At 38.7% G+C, this 18,888-nt stretch overlaps 1 protein-coding gene across 8 annotated transcripts in view; it reads right to left on the reverse strand.

Moving 5' to 3' along the window:
• The window catches only part of Rnf111 (ring finger protein 111), a 69,481-nt gene that overhangs the window by 20,198 nt on the left and 30,395 nt on the right, over positions 1–18,888 (reverse strand). For 6 of the 8 annotated variants that reach the window (XM_021172534.3, XM_021172537.3, XM_021172536.3 and 3 more), the window contains 5 exons: positions 13,341–13,467; positions 9,045–9,208; positions 7,705–7,899; positions 3,398–3,714; positions 169–424 (listed from right to left, as the gene is read on the reverse strand). In XM_021172534.3, coding sequence (XP_021028193.1) covers positions 169–424; positions 3,398–3,714; positions 7,705–7,899; positions 9,045–9,208; positions 13,341–13,467 — 1,059 coding nt within the window. The remainder of the gene's footprint in view (positions 1–168; positions 425–3,397; positions 3,715–7,704; positions 7,900–9,044; positions 9,209–13,340; positions 13,468–18,888) is intronic. The other 2 variants (XM_021172538.3, XM_029481374.2) reach the window with 1 other exon arrangement.

Raw genomic sequence — 18,888 nt, forward strand, 5'->3', positions numbered from 1 at the left:
AGTACCACTCAATACATCTCAATTTCATAGATAGTTGTATGGGAAAAATAAGTAAGTTCATTTATAAGCTTACTAAAATTCATAAACTAGAATCAATGTAATTCCATGGGGGAATTACAATGGCCCATTTCCATACTCCAGTTCTTTGCCCCCTAGATTCATACTTACATGGAGGTGGCATGTAGTGCCGACATGACGAAAGAGAAGGCTGTGGAGGGGGCTGGGGCTGGGGCTGGGGAACCATGCTGGAGCCATAGCCATCTATTGATAATGGCTGAGTCGGGGCAGCAGCAGCCTGATGGCCAAAGACTGCAGCCCGGGAAGAAGTGACAGGGCAGCAGGGGTCAAAGGCAGATGCACCATGGAAACCCCCACTTCCATGAGTCCTGAGAGCACTGTTGCTCAGATCGACTGGCAATGCCTGCTGGGTAAAGAACAATTAGAGTTTACCTTTCTAAAGTTTCATGAAAACATCATTTCTTATCACACGACAAACATATTACTAGAGCTCTCTCTAGGAAAACAAAGTCTTCAATAAATTTGGGAACACAAATTTTTGTATGACAAAAATCAAACACAAAGAAAATACTGTATAAGGCTTGAACTTTAAGTATAAAATACAAGGTAAGCATTATTTAACTAATGTTACTGTAAGATTTATTTCTTAGGGCTAGAGACAGCTGACTGGTCTAAGAAACTTGATGCTTTTGCAGAAGACCTAGGTTCTAACACCCAAAATAGGTAGCTCACAATTGCCTAAAACTCCAGTTCCAGGAGATCTGAGAATCTGATGTCCTTTTCTGACCTCCCTGGACATGAATGCATTAATGAGGTATATAAAAGACAAGCAAGAATACACACACACACACACACACACACACACACACACTAATTTGAAAAAACTTTGAAGATTGATTTCTCTTACATTCTGTGTACTAACAGAACAGAAGGTTTGAAAGCACAACTGCTTTACTCTGAAATTCTAACCAGAGACAGTATGCTATCACAGCACTGAAAGCATTAGAATTCTACTAACAATCTGTCAAAATTTTCTACATTGTTTTATAACAGACTAAAACTCTAACAGTGAAAAAACAAAACAAAACCAAGCAGGGCATGACGGCTCACAGCTTCAAGTTCCACACTTATGAGGCAGTGGTAGGAGGATCTCTATGAGTTAGAGGCCAGCCTGATATACAGAGTGAGTTAGAAAGAATTAACATTTTCTCCTATTAAAGCATGTGGTTTGCAAAGTTCAAGGTACACAGTAGGGTAACTAGAGCCAACAACAGTGAGTATCTCAGAATAACTATAAGAGTCTTCATGTTCCCTACATGGAAATGATGACTTTTGTGATGGACATGAAGGCTATATATGTATCAAAATATCATATAGAGAAATATATATAACTATGTGTTAGTTATGTAAAACCCTAAGTAAACACTTTGATCTCACTCTAAAGTAGATTATAAAGTAAGAATTATTGGGTTGTTATTTTTGTTGGTATTTTTCAGTATTTTAAACACAATGTCTACGAGTTAGGTTCAGTACAGCTGTAGTTTTCAAAGTGGATTTGGCCAAGTGTGGTTAATACACCTGTCACTCTAGCCCTCAGGTAAGAGAAGCAAGGCCAGCCTAGCCTACAGTGAAGATCTTATCCCTGAACAGTGTCAAACATGGATACAAAGATGGTTCTGCATAAGGACATGAGTTTGATTTCTCCAGAACCAACAGGAAAAGCTAAGTGCACAACTATAACCTCAGCAATGAGGAGACAGAGAGGGCAATTCCTGAGGTTCATCTCTACCAACACCAGTCTGCTGTCCACGAGACAACTTTAGAGATAAGCCAACCATTCCTTTGGTGCTTCTCAACCTTTCTAATGCTGCAACACTTTAATACAGTTCCACATGTTGTGGTGACACGCAATCATAAATCTATTTTCATTGCTACTTCTTAAGGAGTAGCTGTTAAGAAGTATAATGTAAATGCCTGTTTTCTCCACTGGTCTAAGGTGACCCCTGTAAAAAAGGGTTGTCCAATCCCCAATAAGAGTTATGACACACAGGTTGAGAACCAGTTTTAAGGTGACTGGACCTGGTAAAGACAGGTACCTACTGACTCCAGCCAAAAGGAAGCATTGTTTATATAATTCAATCTTTCCTATACTTTTATCTTTTATTTTTTGAGTCAAGGTCTCATTACATATTCCTAGCTATCTTGGAACTTGCTATGTAGACTAGGCTTGCTTAAAACTCAGAGATCCACCTGCTTCTGCCTCTAAGTACTGGGGTTAGCGATCTCTCTCTGTCTAACTCTGTCCCCACCGCACTCCTTTTTCAAGGTAGGATTTTTCTGTATAGCCCTTGTTGTCTTGGAACTTAGAGATCTGCCTGCTGTGTCTTGAGTACTGAAGTTATCTCTTCTTAGCCAGCTGTATTCTTTATCAACTACAACAAGAGTAGTACATGATAAACTCATTTGTTGGCAGCTCTCTTGTGAATGGGGAAGCTGGGGGGCTACCTCACCACTGCCGACAAAGTTAAATCTACTCTTCTTTCAACTCCCATTGCTAGTAAAAGGAAGCTTCCCTTCATAGCAGGGCCTTCCACACACCTCCTTCCTCAGAAGCACAATGGCTTCAGACAACCAATTAATACCCTGAACTGTTAACAGAAAAGAAGCAAAACATCTTAAATCTTGGTCATTAATTAAACTCTTCAAATCCCCACCAGAGAAGACCTCTTCATTATTGTTAAGAAGTTAGATCCCCAAAGAGACAGCCAGAAAAATTTAAAAGGCAAAACCTGGTGCTTCAAGAAGGTCAGGAGGCACAGCAGGACAGCCTTTCTCAGCTCTATTCTGGCTTTGTTCAGCCACATGACAAGTCAAAGTTACATTGACTTCCCTGAAATACATCTTTTGGGTTTGTTTATGTTTCTAATTGCATTTAGTGTATGGGGGGGGGGGAGTGCTCATTCATGCATATGTAAGTCAAAGAACAATTTGTAGGAATTGGCTCTCTCTTCTAACTTATGTGGGTTCCTGAGACTGAACTCAGGTCAGACCTGGCAGCAAGTGCCTTTACTCCACCATGCCATCTACATGGCCCAATAAGTAAATTTTACAATACATATCATGTCTACTTTCCCCCATAACTGTCTGCAATAATTTAAACTTTCTGTATACCAAGACTCAATTTAAAAATTTACAGCTCACTAAATTAGGTCACTTTTGCATTCAAGAATATGGCTTAGTTTATAGACAAACTCATTTTGGCAACACATACACTAAAATATATCACTGGGGTTTTCAATTTCTTTATGACCGCAAGTTTAAAACAGGAAGGGAAAGGGGAAAGGGAGAAGGGAGGAAGTGACTTGTAAATCCCACACACCTGGTCATGGTAGCTGGAACCAGAGCTGCTATTTGCTCCACAAGGCGCCTGTACTTGAGGTCTTTCCACAGGGCAAGCAGGGTCACTGAAGGAAGGAGAAACTGGGACAGCTGGGTGGGGAGTATGGTGGTGATGGTGGTGATGCTGAAAATGGTGGCCATGCTGCTGAAAACAACTTGAGTGTGGATGTGCTAATGCATGATGACTCTGTGATGTCCCTCCACATGGTGAGTGCTGGGGGCAGCAAGAAGGTAGCCTTGGCATTGCAGGAGGACCACTTTCTGGGACAGCACTAGATGCAGTTCTCCTCACATCATCTTGAAACAGAAACAAATGCAAAGAATGATCAAATAACACTGCATAAAAATAAGTACTGTGTATCAATCTGGAAATAAGAATCTAATGTGATACTGGGCTAGTAAGACTGATCAGCATAGTAAGGGGATCACTGCTGAGCCAGAACACCTAAGTTAGATTCCTGGGACCTACATGATAGGAGAGAAATGTCTGCCTCATGTCTTATGAACTGCACGTGTGTGTGCATATGTGCACACACACACATACACACACACATACACACACACATATCAATGGTGTAACTTTTAAAATAAAAAAGAATATAATGGTGCCATGTGCTTAACACACAGTATGGAATGTTGTGTAGTGTCTCAGAATGATTTTTCTGAGAATATAAATTCTGCAGGGAGTTCATATGTATCATGGACTGACAAGAGATTATCTTTTCCTAATTTCTTAGCAATAAAGTTTCAAATATACCATGTGAATTCTTCCACTCTATGCTACAAAAAAAAATCTAAATCCCTTTAACCAGTAATACTTTCCAATACTGAAGTCTTATGGGTATATTCAACTATACTTGAAGTCACAGTATCCACCTCAATGAGTATCTGGCTGGACCACTATCTACCAATCCTTTCATTTTCTCTTCTGTCCAAACTCAGATAAAACTAATTTGTGGAGGGGACGCACACGCCATATGTAATCTGTTAATCTGTTCCAATGAAGACTTATGTTTAATCACACTGGGAGAAAAACACCTGGTAGCACATTATCAACTCAATGACTATTTGTTGAACATACAAATACTGCAGATGGGAAGCATAATTCAAGTATATGCACAGGCAGCTGTTTTGAGTATGAATTTGAAGGGGTGACTCCAGAATGGTCCAAGGAAGATGTCCAAGGATGGGTGAATATAAACAAGGACAACGGTGTAAAACCACAGAATGAGAATCATCAGCTTCCTGGTGGCAGGTGAACACTGCAATTATGAAACAGAAGGGCCAAAGAAAGGCCTGGGAAGAAGACAGGCATCAGAAGATTGTTACCAGGCATATAGCGCATCTCTCATCACTCTGAAAGAAGTCAGAAGCAAATTAAAAAACAGAGGCCAGACAATGGGTGAAAGCACTTGCCACTGAATCTTTTTTTTTTTTCTTTACTTTTTTTGTTTTTTTTTTGTTTTGTTTTGTTTTTCAAAACAGGGTTTCTCTGTATAGCCCTGGCTGTCCTGGAACTCACTCTGTAGACCAGGCTGGCCTCGAACTCAGAAATCTGCCTGCCTCTGCCTCCCAAGTGCTGAGTCTTTAAGACTTAGGTTTAATCCCTAGACACCATATTGAAAAAAGAACTGACTTCTCCAAGTTGCCCTGTAACTCCCACACTCACCTTGGTGTGAATATGCATAGGCATCCACACGCGCATGCACACACATTAAAAAAGATAAATAACTCCAATAATAAAGAATGTAGAATGGAAACACATAACATGTACACACAGAGACAGCAGGAGTACCTGTACCTGTACTAGGAAATGGTGAAGACAACAAAGACGAAGAGAGCACAAGGTTAAGGCTGGAGATAGAACAAAGACACTGGGATAGACAGTCAGTTAGTAGTGGATCAGGCATTTAAAAAAAATTGCAAGCATAAACACACAAAAGCTTTTACAAAGCTAATATCTTCAGGTGTTATAGGAACACATGCCTGAGAATTTATTCTTTAACTTTCTTCCCACGAAAGATGAAAGCCTTGAGGAAAAGGACAGAGTTTTAGAAAATCATGGAGGGAGAGGGGAAGAACTAACAAGATATGGAGGGTAAATCACTCCCAAAAGCCTACTTAAAAAAAAAAAAAAAAAGCCTACTAATGAGGTATTCAGCATTTATGGAGGCAGCAGCTGCACGGCACCTGGTCATTAACTGCACCATTTAGTTATTTAGATATGAGTGTAGTTAGCTGGCTTAAATGATTCAAAGTAGAAAACCTGTATGAAGCAGGGAACACCTGATAGGTAGAAAGTAGAACTGACATTCCATATGATGTTGTACAGGAAGAAAAAATACAATTAATTCAACTGCTTTAATTCAGTACAACTACATATGCCACTTTTATTAAGTTTCTGTACAATTTGACCTGGGACAAACATCTGTCTCAAAGATGGTATAGTGTAATATTAAGAATGAACTGTCAGGAACTACAGTGACTAATGAAACAGAACAACTAAGAAATGAAACAGAAGGTACTAAAAATAAGTAGATATACATAATACATAAATGAAAGCTGTAAGGTGATTATGAAATGTAGGCAAGAATATGAGTATTAAGGCTATCAGGAGAGAAGTGAATGAAGAACTGAAATCCTTACCACAAAGATGCTATGAGCTCCAATCAAAATATTTAACTTTTGAAATCTCTTCTTCTATAAAATGGGAATTATAATGCCAATACCAAGGCACTTTAAGTATTAAATGATAACAGTAAATCACATAAAGGGGGCTAGAGTTATAGCTCAGTCAAAGACACAGGTTCAGTTCCCAGCAACCACATGGTGACTCACAACTGTCTATAACTCCAGTTCCAGGGGAATCTAATGTCCTCCTCTGGCTTCCACTGGTACCAAGTTGTTGTTTTTTTTTTAAAGTCATATAAAATATCCAAGTAAAGTACCAAGAAAGAATATGCACTTAATAAATTAATAAAAAAAAAATTTGCCTCTGACTACATTTCTTTTCTGAGAACATGGCATTTGAAAGATATCCATGAAAAATCCTTCCATGAACAGTTCTCAATTGTCTTTAGTTTTCCTCCAGAAAAGTCCTTTAAATCCAGCCATTTTCCAGTTTGATGAAAGTCACAAAGATGTTATCAGAATTAAGAGCAAACAAAAAAACAAAAGTGCTCTCATTAATTAATTAAAAATAGCAATATAGTCAATTTATGAGCTACAGTATCTATCGTGTGTCCTTGTTGGTAAGTTCCTGTCTGAACCACTGTCCATCAGAAATCAAGCTGCCTTGAGCTACTGAGAGAGAACCAGAAATATAACTGCTAGTTAAAAAAAAATGTCATCAGCACTGAAAATACAAAATTCTTTAGGATGGTTATATAGCTCAGTGATAAAAATCACACTCAAGGGCTGGAGAGATGGCTCAGAGGTTAAGAGCATTGACTGCTCTTCCAGAGGTCGAGTTCAATTCCGAGCAACTACGTGGTGGCTCACAACCATCTGCAATGGGATCTACTGCCCTTTTCTGCTGTGTCTGAAGTGACACATATACATACATATAAATAAAGAAATCTTTAAAAACAAAACAAAACAAATACACTCAACACATATGAGGTCTTCAGCTCAAACCAACCAACCAAACAAAATGAAGTTCTTTCTGGCCTTGGGTTAGGCAACACTTCTTATGTATAATATAATGCCGGCAGAACAAGGAGCAATGACAAAATAGAGAAAATGACATCATTGAAACCTTTAAAACTCCTATCCCCATCTTCCTGATTTCAGAATATGCCAGGGCCATAAGGGAACTCTGTCTAACTTTATGAGGAGGACCCAGTGTTTCACTCAGCAGCTATGCCATCTGCATTCTACTGTATGTCACTAGAGTTCCAATTTCTCTATGACCAGTTCTGGGGACTCTTTGTTCTTTTTAAATCATGGACGGCTGTGTAGGTGTGAACTATGTACTTCAATACGGTTTCAATCACATTTCATGAATCAGTAGTGATGCTTAGCATCTATCTCGCATGGGGTTCATTGGCCTTTGAAAGGGTCTGGTCAAATACTTTGTCCATTTTTAAATTAGGCTGCTGTGTTTTTATTATTTCAGAGAGCTATATGCATTCTGTTATTAGAACCCTCATCAGGCATGACTTACAAATGTATTTTCTTACATTCTATGGACCATTTCTTACTTTCTTGATACTGCTTTGCTAACATGAAGTACCTCACTGTGTAAGAATACACTCTTGCCAACACTGTGAAAACAGTCTTACGTACCGCCCACAGAAGAACCAGTTGCACTATTGCTTGTAAGAGTAGCTTCAGTCTCTGACACTGTGGAAGGCTGGCTACTGGCCACAGTTGAAGTAGTATCAGAGGCTTGCTCAGAGGTAGATGGATTTGAATTGTTAATGGAAGCACTAGTAGTTTGTGAGTCCATTCTAGCAGAAGTGGTTGGTACTATAGTAGGTTCTACAAAACATAAAACATCAATTTGTAAATTCACAGAAGATTAAAGAATGGTTGTATTTTAATTTGAGTTAGCAACTTATTTTTTTCCTTTGAAACAGTTCCTTGCTATATATATAGATAGGTTGGGCTCGGAATTCCCTATCATGGCCTACCAAGTGTTGCTTATAGGAACATGCCCATACCTGGAGAAGTTAATCTTACTACGATAATGACTAAAATTAAAAAAAAAAAAAAAAAAATCAAGCATTAAGAACAAATAAGTACAACACACAATAAAGCTCTCATGAAATTTCACTGCAGCCGGGCGTGGTGGCGCACGCCCTTAATCCCAGCACTCAGGGGGCAGAGGCAGGCGGATATCTGAGTTCGAGGCCAGCCTGGTCTACAGAGTGAGTGCCAGGACAGCCCGGGCTACACAGAGAAACCCTGTCTCGAAAAACCAAAAAAAAAAAAAAAAAAGAAATTTTACTGCAACATCAAACCAAAATGCCACTGAGAGATAAGAACTGCATTTAAAAACCCCAACATGCATGTTTAACCTAGTTAAACAGATGTTTAGTTCTCTAGTAGGACTAGTGCTGTACATCACTGGTAGAGTGCTTACCTAGTATGTCTGACACCCTGGGTTTGATTCCCAGTACCAAGAGAAAAAAGTTTTCAGTACCTGCTAAATTGTCTGGTCTATTCACCACAAAGAAAAAAAAGTTAGAACAAAGTCCAAGTTCTGCCCCTGGGCCTCAGTCACATATTCAAGCAACAAACTGTACACAGCATAATTTCAAGTCAGGCCGCCCAGCTGGTGCTTATAATTTTACCACAGTATGACAAAGCTAAGTTACTAACCTCTCTCCATGTCCTTACCAGGAAAACTAGTAAGGCAAAGGTGTGTCTCAAGAGGATTATTCATAACGCACTTCATTTTCACCCTTTACATAAAGCAACCACTTCAAAACATTAGCTATGAATTTTAATATTCATGTTAATCTCATTTTCCATGTCTTTGTTTTTGAAGTTTATAAATGTAAACAAACAAATATAAAGATTTTAAGAATAATAACACTTATCAAACACTGGATCACAAAATGGTCACTTAAGATATTTTGTCAAATTTTCTTCATAACCCAACAGCTACTATTGCAACTTACCATCTTCATCAACAGTAAGGTCCACAACTTCTGCTGCATTCTGCCTCAGGGGCTGTATAACAGTAGAGATCCTACTGCGGTTTCGAGGCTCCTGTGGCCGTCCTGTATGCGAACTTGAACCTTGGCTCCAATGAGATCTGGAGTGTCCAAGGGTTGAACGAGACCTTAAATGATGTCAGCATCAAGTTAGTAAACATAAATGAAGAGTGGATCCTTTTTCAGTCACTCTAAAATTCCACAAGCTTATCTTATAAAACACTTAAATTCTTCATGCAAGACCTCTCCCAAGGAATAATGGTTACTGGATTAAAAACAATGACCAATGCAATGTCAGGCACTGAATAAACTGCTAAATGAAGGTACCACCAATCAGAGAACCAAAGCAGAATATAGATGATGTCAGATCAACCATTCAAAAAGACAAAAAGACAAAAACCATTTAATAGCCACTTAGTAGACACTGTTTTAGATACTCACTTGGATTATAAGTGAATACACTGTGTGATGGCTTATATATGCTTAGCCCAAAAAGTGGCACTATTAGAAGGTGGCCCTGTTGCAGTAAGTGTGGCCTTTTGGGGTGGGTGTGTCACTGTGGAAGTGGGCTTTAAGACCCTCATCCTAGCTGCCTGGAAGCTAGTCTTCCACTAGCAGCCTTCAGATGAAGACGTAGAACTCTCAGCTCAACATGCACCATGCCTGCCTGGATGCTGCCATGTTCCTGCCTTGATGATAATATACTGAACCTCTGAATCTGTAAGCCAGTCTCAATTAAATGTTGTTCTTATAAGAGTTACTTTGGTCATAGAGTCGGTTCACAGAAGTAAAGCCCTAACTAAGGCACACACTCCAGCATCCCAAGTTATTCACTATAATGAAGAAACACAAACAGAAATCCCAAGTAAGACACACAGTCATATCTGTGCAATAATGTCCCAACCTAGGTTTGTAGAATTTAACTTTAGAAATGCTATACCAGGAAAAGCTTCTGGTCCTCTCCTAAGGTAATACACAGACACTGTATAAATACAGCAGAGAAAGTCCCTAGAGTTAACAAAATGAAAGCACTGGCTTGTTGATGAATTTGTGAGGATCACTTGCTTGAACTACTTTAAGCATCAAATCACAACTTTAAATACCATAAGTGAATGGCACTGCACTCTTTTCAATCACTCACAGGCATTTAGATGTTTCATAAGGATTCATAATCATGATGACAGAGTATTTACTGATAGTACACTAATATTCTTAACCTACTCAAGGCTTCAAGAGAACAGCTAAATCTGCTTTTGAAAAATGAGGCAAATAAGTCACAAATTGTTACACAGTTTGTGTCTTCAGTATGCTCAGACTAAGCATAAAACTGTGAAGTTTGTCATCAGCACGTGTGACAAATGTGAGTCAGATCCAGTAGGCACCGTGTTCCTAAATGCAAAGTTAGAAAGGGTGCCACCATTAAGAAAAATATACAAAAATTCAAAGGGGGATGAACAGTCTTTAACAACACTAAAGTCCAAGAGTTTAAAAAGGAATTCAAAACCTAAAATTCTGAAGAAAAAAGAGTATGAGAGGTAATTTTAAGACAATGCATATATGAGAAAGCATTGGATATCATGAGCCATTATAAACACACCTAAGATAAAAATCATTTGTTTTTAAGATTTATTTATTATTATAAATAAATACACTGTACCTGTCTTTAGACGCACCAGAAGAGGGCATCTGATCTCATTTACGGGTGGTTGTAGGCCACCATATGATTGCTGGGATTTGAACTCAGGACCTTAGGAAGAGCAGTCAGTGCTCTACCTCCTGAGCCATCTCACCAAGCCTCCTAAAAATCATTTCTTATAAGGATAAATATCCTTATTAAAAACTTCTGAGAAAAGAAAGGGCTACTAGAGAAATGACTCAGTGGTTAAGAATACTTGCTGTTCTTGAAAGGGATGCTGGGTGCCAAGCACCCACATCAGGTGACCCACAACTATCTTGAACTCTAGTCTCAAAGGAATTAACATCCGCTCTGGCCTCTGAACACCTGCACTCAAGTGCACATACTCATGAACAGACAGACAGAAGGACCAAGAAATACAACACAGCAGGCAACACACACACACACACACACACACACACACACACACACACGCAGGCAAAACACACACACACCTGGGGGAGAGAGTGTGATAGTTCAGAAGTTAATAGCATTCCTTGTTCTTGTGGAGGATCCTGATTCCATTCCTGGCATATACATGGTGGCTCACAGCCATCAGCACTCCAGTTCTAGAAGATTTAACATACTCTCTTGACTTGTGTGGACATTAGGAGCACATGTAATGCACAGAAATACAGACAAAATACACACATATAATAAATCTAAAAGTAAAAATAACCTAAATTAGGCTGAGTGGTGGTGATACATGCCTTTAATGCCAGCATTTGGTAGGCAGAGGCAGAGATAGGCAGATGGAGCTCTTTGAGTTTGAGCACAGCCTGGTCAACAGAGCGAATTTTAGGAGAGCCAGGGAGAATCATGTCTTGGGTCAGACGGGCAAGGGTGCCGGAGGTTGGAGGGTCTAAATTTAAAAAAAAGATTTTCCTGAGAAGCCCAGAGACTACGATGAGTGTGGGGTCTGTCTGTCTGTCTGTCTGTCTGTCTGTCTGTCTATCTTCTCTGGCAGGCAGCTCCAGGTCTACTTTATGGCTCTTTTGGCTTTGCAGGTTAGGTTGTTCTTCCTCCAGACAGACTACTGGATAGAGCTCTAGTACAAACATAAGGCAACAGTGTCACAGAGGTCTTCAAGGCCACTATGACAATGACAACTATCAAATCCTAACACGACAGATAGACAAAAATATTCTCTTACATCTGAAGGGCAGAAAACCATTCCAACCATAACAAAGGTGCGTTTCAGGTACTAACAGGAAACTACCTAGGGATCATGAGTCTAGGTTCACTCTTAGATGGAGAAATGTTTCTGGTTGATAAAAGCATCTCCATTTCCACAAGGAAAACAGATCTTACTTTCTAACAGCTGAGAGCTAACATATAAAAACTCAATTGGTGCTCTGCCTTGTAAGCAGTGGCAAGTTAACTGTGACAGCCTATGGCACACACTATAGAGTGCCAATTTCCTATTCCAGGAAATCACTTAAAACCAAAAACAATTGAGGAGAGGGGTTGGAGAGATGGGTCAACAGTTAAGACTGACTGCTCTTACAGAGGATCTGTGTCATCCTAGCACCCACATGGAATCTCTCTCTAATGCTGGTTCCAGGGGACCTGATGACCTCTTCTGACCTCCAATGGCACAGCACATACATGATATACATACATACATGCAGGTAAAATCCATACAAATAAATGATAATCCCCCAAATTTTTATTCTTTAAAAAAAAAAGGAAAGAGAAAACTCTCCTATCATTAGAAGCCACACTTCAACAAAAAAGTATCAACAGAAAAGCATACAAAATCCTCCAATGTACTTCTAAATTCATTCCAACATGAAAATTAATATTCATCCTCAGACTAGTCTGGTATATCAAATAAGCAACATTTTACCACTAATATCAATACTTATTATCAAGTTAAGCATGGGGTAAATAAAATATTAACTTTTTCATTTCAAACAAGGAGCCATGGTATCAAAAGTAATTCTACAAGAGTCCACGTATGTTCAGATACCTATCTAAACAAATGAGATCTTTCTACTCACTTATTAGTTCAGAACTTAATTAGCATGATTAAATGAAAAGGGCCTTAAACTTGGCTCCTATAACATAAAAGCACAATTTCACATGTAACAATGAGGACAATCTTGATGTACACAAATAACAAGTGCTGTTTTTATGGCAGTAAGTTTTCTTCATTTGTAAATTCAGAATTATACCCAATATTTATATTTTATTCACAACCAAACTTCACAGTTTATGGATTCTATGTGCTAGAAATTAAAAAACCCATGTTAAAAAAAATATTAAGTAAAACTGTTGCTTACTTAGAGCAAATGAGGCAAGGATAAAAATATGAGATCCCCTAAGATTCTAGCTCCACTGGTCTGGGAGGGAATTTTGCAATGGTGAGTTTTACTGTCTCCCTGGAGGGAATCTAACGTGGCTTTGTATCAAGCTGAAGATCTGGAGGGAATCTAACGTGGCTTTGTATCAAGCTGAGGATCTGGAGGGAATCTAATGTGGCTTTGTATCAAGCTGAGGATCTGGAGGGAATCAGTACCAAAAACATGGTAAAGTATCTACATTTAAAAGTGCAAGTATACAGCTAAGAACTAAAGTCTCACCGATAGCTTTCTCCAACTGTAACAATCTCCACTTCACTGTCAGTTGAGGTAACATTAATTTCTTCATTGGCAGTGACCTGGGGAGTGAAGGAAGCTTCTATCACCACAACATCTTCATCAATACTTCCTGGAAATAAAAAGCAAACCTGTTTAAAAGGCATGTGTATGCTAATCTCTAGGCAAAAAATTTTATCCTTACCTTCAAGAGTATTAAACTAATTTTAACTTAAATTAATATGAAAATAATGAGGAGTTATACAGCATCTTTGTTGTTGAAGAGCCAACAAATGAGCCTAAATAGTCAAAACCAATCCAAATTCAGAAATGTTAAGCAGGAGGCAGAGCAAGGGGATAAAAGCAGCTGGTGGGAGGTAGAACTCTGGGTAGGAATAACCAAGTGTAGAGTGGGTACAAAAGGCATAAGCTTTGGAACTGGAACCACATCCCAACAACTCTCACTCTCTTATCTATAGATAAGCAAACTGAGAGTAAAGCATATTTGAAAGTATAAGCAAAAATATTTTAAAAATGGTAAAGATTCTATAATCAAAGTGTGTTCTTCTGTACACAAACAAGACACTAAATAAAACTCCCTTCAGAGAAGTTGGAGAGATGGCTCATCAGGTAAAAGCACTCTGTTACCAGGAGTACTGTTCTGAGTTCTGGGACCCCTGGGAGCTAAACAGTGGAAGGAGAGAGCCAACTCCCAGAAATTATCCTTTGACCTTTACACCCACACCCAAACACCCACCTACAAATAGTAAATAAATTTATAAATTTTTAAAAATTCCAATAGTAAATCCAAATAAAAACAAAATTCAGCATATAACAAGATGTCATCTCAAACCCATAGGGGGAAAATGTTAATGGGTAATTTGAGACTAGCTGGATAGTTACATGAATTCAGAGCCCCTGAACCTATAAAATGTGGAAAAGGTAGATACTTGGTGCTCAATGGCCAGCCTGCCTAGCCAAATAATGAGCTGAAGGGTCAGTAAGAGACCAAATCTTTTCAAATAAAACAAACAGGTTAAAAATATAATGGGACACCCAACTGCATGCACACCTGGTGCACCATACCAAGTAGATCTAACAGAGAGAGAGAGAAGGGGGGGAAGGAGGAGGAGGAAGAGGGGAGAGGGGGGAGGAAGAAAGGGAGGGAGGGAGGGGTCTTATATGCATGTCTAACTGAAAACTCCAAGGTTTTGGTGGTATAAAACAGGAAGTTTTAAAACTAAATTAATGAGGGGTTGGAGAGATGGGTCAACAGTTAAGACTGACTGCTCTTACAGAGGATCTGTGTCATCCTAGCACCCACATGGAATCTCTCTCTAATGCTGGTTCCAGGAGACCTGATGACCTCTTCTGACCTCCAATGGCACAGCACATATATGATATACATACATACATGCAGGTAAAATCCATACAAATAAATGATAATCCCCCAAATTTTTATTCTTTAAAAAAAAAAAAGGAAAGAGAACCTGTATTCAAATTAAATTTCAGGACACACATGATGGCTCAAGTCTGTAACTCTAGTTCTAGGGAAATCTAATCCCCTTCTCTGGTGACACTACATATACATAGTGCACAACACATATCTAAGCAAAATATACAATAAAATAAATGAAATGGGATAATTATCAAAAATAATTAAAACGAACAAAAATAAGTAAATCAGTGGGTTGGTCAAGTAGGGGGTCACTGAACAATCACAGAAATCAAACACTAAAATAAGCATCTACTCTTGAACCTAAATTTATTAGATTATCTTAAAATAACTGAATTCTGTTGGACATGGTGTTACCTGCCTTTAATTCCAGCATTCAGGAGGATCTCTGTGAGTTTAAGAAAAGCCTGGTCTACATAGTGAGTTTCATAACAACCAGGGATACACAAAAAGATTCTATCTCAAAAAATAAACAAAAATAAAATTATATATATATATATATATATATATATATATATACACACACACACATACACACACACATATATATGCATGTGTGTGTTGTGTTTGTTTGTTTTTTAAAGTTAGGGTAACACAATGTCCAACAAGAGTGCTACTAATCCAACTGAAACTTAATTTGTTTTCTATTTATGAACAGAAATTCTTAATAATTTAGAAGCCAAATAATAAAGATGCATTAGGAGAGAACTATTTCTCAGAATTCTGGTGAACCTGATACATGAACCAATGCTTGTAAAACAATATCCAATACTAAATTTATATTAGGTGTATTGGCAAAAACAGTAGATAAGGTAAAATTGCTATATTGTAGCACTTAAAAGCATTAAAAAGGCTCAGATTTCTATCAGTCACTAGCCCACAATGCTAACACACACTGTTATACCCAAGAATAAAACTGGTAGTTTAGCTGACCCCAATGCTACTCAGACTAAAGCATATTTGACTTAGTCATCAGACCTGGACTCAAAGTCAGGTTTTTACCAATGAGGTTTTTGTCAGTCACTGGGCATATGATGCTTTTAATGTCAGTGTTCATATTTGTCTAGGGAGAAATAAAACTACTTCCAAAGAATGCAAGGACACAATTCTTAAAGAGTTGAGATTAAAACAAAAACAAACAAACAAAAAACCAAACTAATCCCCACCAATCTTTCAGTTCTTATAAATTATAAGTTATTTTAAAATGATTCTTTAAATGCTAGAATTAGAAAAACATGGGGAGGATTAAATGAGAAACACCAAACTCTCAGAACTGCACTGTGGCTGGAGCTAGCACCTTCACAGCACCATCCCCTCTTGAAAGCAGAGGATCTGGATGTAACTCCTTGGGCATTCTGGCACAGCAGTTGTTAACATTTTACTGTCTATACGCTACGACACACACTTTCAGATATGCTTACATAGGTGTGCAAGTCTGTACAGAAAAATTCAGAAAGAGCTAGCTGATCAAATAGGGAACACTCAAGCACAGACCTGTACTACTGTGCATGCGGATATAAAGACCTTTAGTATTTACCTCTGCATATGCTTTCATATTTTCTGTTGGAGGGTTTCCTAACAATTAACAAGTAATAATTAACGATTATTGTTTCTGGGCAATAAGAATGGAAACTCTGGCCAGGCAGTGATGGTATACACCTTTAATCCCAGCTCTCGGGAGGCAGGTGGATCTCTGAGGTTGCCAGCCTGATCTACAGAGTGAGTTTCAGGACAGCCATGGCTACCCAGAGAAAACCTTGTTTCAAATAACAAAACAAAACAAAAAAACAAAAAAAACAAAACAAAAACAAAGACTCTCTGAAGAAGAAATTTATTTATGCTTTTGTAGAGCTTGTACTATTCTGTATCATGTGGACATTAGACTGTTATATGTTAGGTTCATTTTGATGTATGCTTCCCCAGATAAATGTTTGCTGCTCTGTATGCTTGCTTTCTTGCTTTTCTTTTTTTATGTGTGCAAGTGCTCTATTTGCATGTATATAATGTATATATAAGCATGTGACTGATACACAAGGAGGCCAGAAAAGGGCCTATGGAACTAGAATTACATATGGTTGTGAGCCTTTATGTGGGTGCTGCGAATTGCACCCAGGTCCTCAAAAGGGCAGCTAGTGCTCTTAACCATTGAGCCCTGTCTTTCAGCCCTGATGTTAATTTCTAAAAGCAATGTAGTTGAGGTCATTTAACGCTGCCAAGACAGCAGTACATAAGTAAGTGCAATGTCCCTCGCTGCAAGTATTATTAACTAGGGTGAACAGGTCAGCCTACTGACATCCTCCTCAGAGATACAGCAGTGCTCACGTTCATTCCCTAAGACAAGCTCCTCAACTAAATGTCATACCAACACACCACCTCGTGATTTTAAACAGACACTGGGCTCTGCTACTCCTTCTCCCAACATCAGTCTTTATATTTGGACCATTTGAGAAAAATGTAAACAATTACATAAAACAACCCTGAGTGCCTCCCTCTCTTCTGAGACATGAAGGAAGAACCACCATGAAACTCTCCAGTACTACATGAGCTCAGTGCACGCTTCTCAAAACAACATTCAAGAAGACGGAAAAAATGAAACCTGACTGAGTAAGAAGTAAGTTTCTGAGTAAAGAGTGACAGGAAGAAGGGAGAAGACAGAGAGGAGACAGCAGGTCTCAACAGTGGACTAGAAGCTTGAAGCTTGAACCTTGGTAGGCTGGTATCAGACACAAAGGTAAGGTAAAGTCCTGTTACAGCACTTGAAACCCCTCCCTAGACCTCTGCAAAGCTCTCCTAGAGCTTGGAAACACAGCTCAGGGACTAAAGTGCTGTGGAAGCAGAAGCAAGTTAGAGCCCAGACACCCTGTAAAACTCGAAGGGGAATAGCCTGTAGGGTATCAACCATATACAAAGAACTGAACTGCCTAAGGCAACTGAACAAAGCTGGGGGAAGGAAAGGGGAAGAGCATACCAATTGGTTGTCCAGTGCCAAATGGCCAGCCCTGAAAATATACATACAAGTAACATACTATACAGACTAGATAGGCTATATTTAGGAATATCTATGTATATACATATAGGTATGCAATAACAATTATAAAAAGGGGGGGGTATGAGTTGAAGGAGAACAAGAAAGAGAAACAGTCTTCAAAAAATAAATCCTGGGGCTGGAGAGATGGCTCAGCAAGAGCACTGTCTGCTCTTCCGAAGGTCCTGAGTTCAATTACCAGCAACTACATGGTGGCTCACAACCATCTGTAATGGGATCCAATGCCCTCTTCTGGGGTGTCTGAATACAGCTACAGTGTGCTCATAAACATAAATATATATTTAAAATAAATAAATAAATCCCAGTGACAGGAGACAGCACACATGAACATATACCACACTCTCAGGCTTATACTCCAGGTTGGTATGTACATAAATTATCTACTTGATGTATGTTTTCTATTTGTGTTTCTTTGAAAGGAGGTAAAGCTGCATAAGAAAACCCGCAACACAGGGAGGAATGACCGTACACTGGGATTTAAGTGAGCCCTCTCACTACCTCAGCCTCCCAAGCACTGGGATTACAGGTGTGCATTCCAAAGAAACACTCATTTATTGACTTGAACTAAATTTTTTTAGCAATAAAAAGGATGATAAATTTATTGTGGTGACACATTACATGCTTGTAATCCCAGCACTAAGAAGCTAAACATAAAGATCAAGAGTTCAAGGGCAGTCACAACAAGCAAAAAAAAAGTGAACAAGACAACAGTAAAAGAAAAGATTAAGGAGACTTTACTAAGATTATAAATGTTCTTAATATGATTAAACATGGGGAAAATTATAGAGTTATCTGTAAAAATAACCACTAAAGCAAGAATACTAAAAGAAAAAAATTGGCCATAAATCAAGTCATTTAAAAATTAATCTAAGCCGGGTGTGGTGGCACATGCCTTTAATCCCAGCACTTGGGAGGCAGAGGCAAGTGGATTTCTGAGTTCGAGGCCAGCCTGGTCTACAGAGTGAGTTCCAGGACAGCCAGGACTATACAGAGAAACCCTGTCTCGAAAAACCAAAAAAAAAAAGTTAATCTAGTTATATCCCAGACACTGT

The sequence above is a fragment of the Mus caroli genome, unplaced genomic scaffold (assembly GCF_978045245.1).
Source record: "Mus caroli unplaced genomic scaffold, Mus_caroli_1 scaffold_11, whole genome shotgun sequence".
Lineage (NCBI taxonomy): Eukaryota > Metazoa > Chordata > Mammalia > Rodentia > Muridae > Mus > Mus caroli.